Genomic DNA, 1683 nt, shown 5'->3' with positions numbered 1-1683 from the left:
TCCTATCCCATCCCTGTTTCTTCTTCTGTGCCTTTATACAAAATTTTCCATACATGCCATTGCTTCCTGATCATGTCTTTTACCTTTTCTCTCCCAGAGCACAGGAGACCCCATGCACTGGTCATGTCTCCTGGAGAAGGTCCTTTTTGCCCCTTCTTCTGGTCCCGAGCCGGTGCTGACTCACTGACAGGCCTGAGTCCCCATTGTGTAGACCCAGCATTTATCCATGAAGAGCAAGAACCACACAGTAGTGAGTGAATTCATTCTCCAGGGGTTTTCCAGTTTCCGAGAACACAAGATCATTCTCTTTGTGATATTTCTTACATTGTACCTTTTAACTCTGGCTGGCAATGTCCTCATTGTGACAGTTATCAGCGTCACTCGTCACCTCCACACACCCATGTACTTCTTCCTTAGTGTTCTCTCCATCTCCGAGACCGTGTACACCCTGGTCATTGTACCACGGATGCTCTGCAGCCTTACAGGTCTTAGCCAACCCATCTCCTTGGCCGGCTGCGCCACCCAGATGTTCTTCTTCCTCACCTTGGCCATCAACAACTGCTTTCTGCTCACAGCCATGGGGTACGACCGCTATGTGGCCATCTGCAACCCCTTGAGGTACATGGTCCTCATGAACAAGAGGGTGTGTGCCCTACTCGCATGGGGGGCTTTCAGCATTGGACTGCTTGTGGCCATAGTTCAGATTTCCTCTGTATTTAGGCTGCCCTTTTGTGACAGAGAAGTGGCCCATTATTTCTGTGACATTCTCCCAGTTATGAAACTCTCCTGTGCGGATACCACTCTACATGACATAATTAATTTTATCATCAGCTCATTTGTTATTGTGGTCCCCATGGGGCTAGTCTTCATCTCCTACGTCCTCATCATCTCCACCATCCTCAAGATCAGCTCTTCCCAGGGCCGGAAGAAGGCCTTCGCCACCTGCGCCTCCCACCTCACGGTGGTCATTGTCCACTATGGCTGTGCCTCCATTGCCTACCTCAAGCCCAAGTCCGAGAACACCAGGGATCAAGATCAGCTGATCTCCGTGACCTACACGGTCATCACTCCCCTGCTGAACCCTGTGGTGTACACCCTGAGGAACAAGGAGGTCAAGGATGCTCTTCGCCGTGCTATTAGCAAAAATCCTCTTGCCTAGGATCTATGGTAGTTGGACACATGGCCTGTCATCTTCTGGGTATTTTGTAACTCAAAAAATTTTTGTGGATCCTGTTATTCATTCTTTACCCAGGAAGAGGTGCAGAATGTGGTGGTAGGGCTGCAGTGAAGAGCCCAGAGTTTCCCTGACTTGACGTTCATCTTCATCGTCATGCTCCCATGCCTTCTACTAACCTCAGACGTTAGCCCCGGAGGAGGCGTCAGGTGCTGCTCGGAAGGGGAAGAGCTGGGAGGGAATAACAAGTAAGAGGGTGGTCGATTGTTATCAGTTTGTTGATGGCAGGCACCTGGGCTCTATGACAACAATTTGAAGGGAGGTGTTAAAAGAGCAACCTGAGTGTCAGGTAGATCCTGAGCTCTGAAACAGAGAGAACTTGGCTGGTGCTCACACGTGCTGGAAACACAGTCAGAACTACCTTCCTACTCATCATCACTTTCTCCTCGGGGCAGTGACAAGAGTAACAGACCCTGACATTCCAGAAGAAAAATTCTCTGCTTTAACAT

The 1683-nt window shown here is 49.6% G+C and overlaps 1 protein-coding gene across 1 annotated transcript; it reads left to right on the top strand.

Moving 5' to 3' along the window:
- The first annotated feature begins 226 nt into the window (after positions 1-226).
- LOC123928363 (olfactory receptor 10J1-like) lies at positions 227-1159 on the top strand. The gene has a single exon (XM_045983481.1). It carries the CDS (start codon positions 227-229, stop codon positions 1157-1159), a length of 933 nt encoding a protein of 310 aa, XP_045839437.1.
- Positions 1160-1683: the final 524 nt, after the last annotated feature.

This window comes from Meles meles, chromosome 17 (genome assembly GCF_922984935.1).
Source record: "Meles meles chromosome 17, mMelMel3.1 paternal haplotype, whole genome shotgun sequence".
In the NCBI taxonomy this organism is placed as follows: domain Eukaryota; kingdom Metazoa; phylum Chordata; class Mammalia; order Carnivora; family Mustelidae; genus Meles; species Meles meles.
The sequence above is the reverse complement of the archived record's forward strand: the minus strand, read 5'-3'. Positions and strand labels throughout refer to the sequence as shown.

Bases quoted from the DNA above. Each gene is read 5' to 3' on its own strand.
- LOC123928363 (XM_045983481.1), top strand. From the start codon at position 227: ATGAAGAGCAAGAACCACACAGTAGTGAGTGAATTCATTCTCCAGGGG.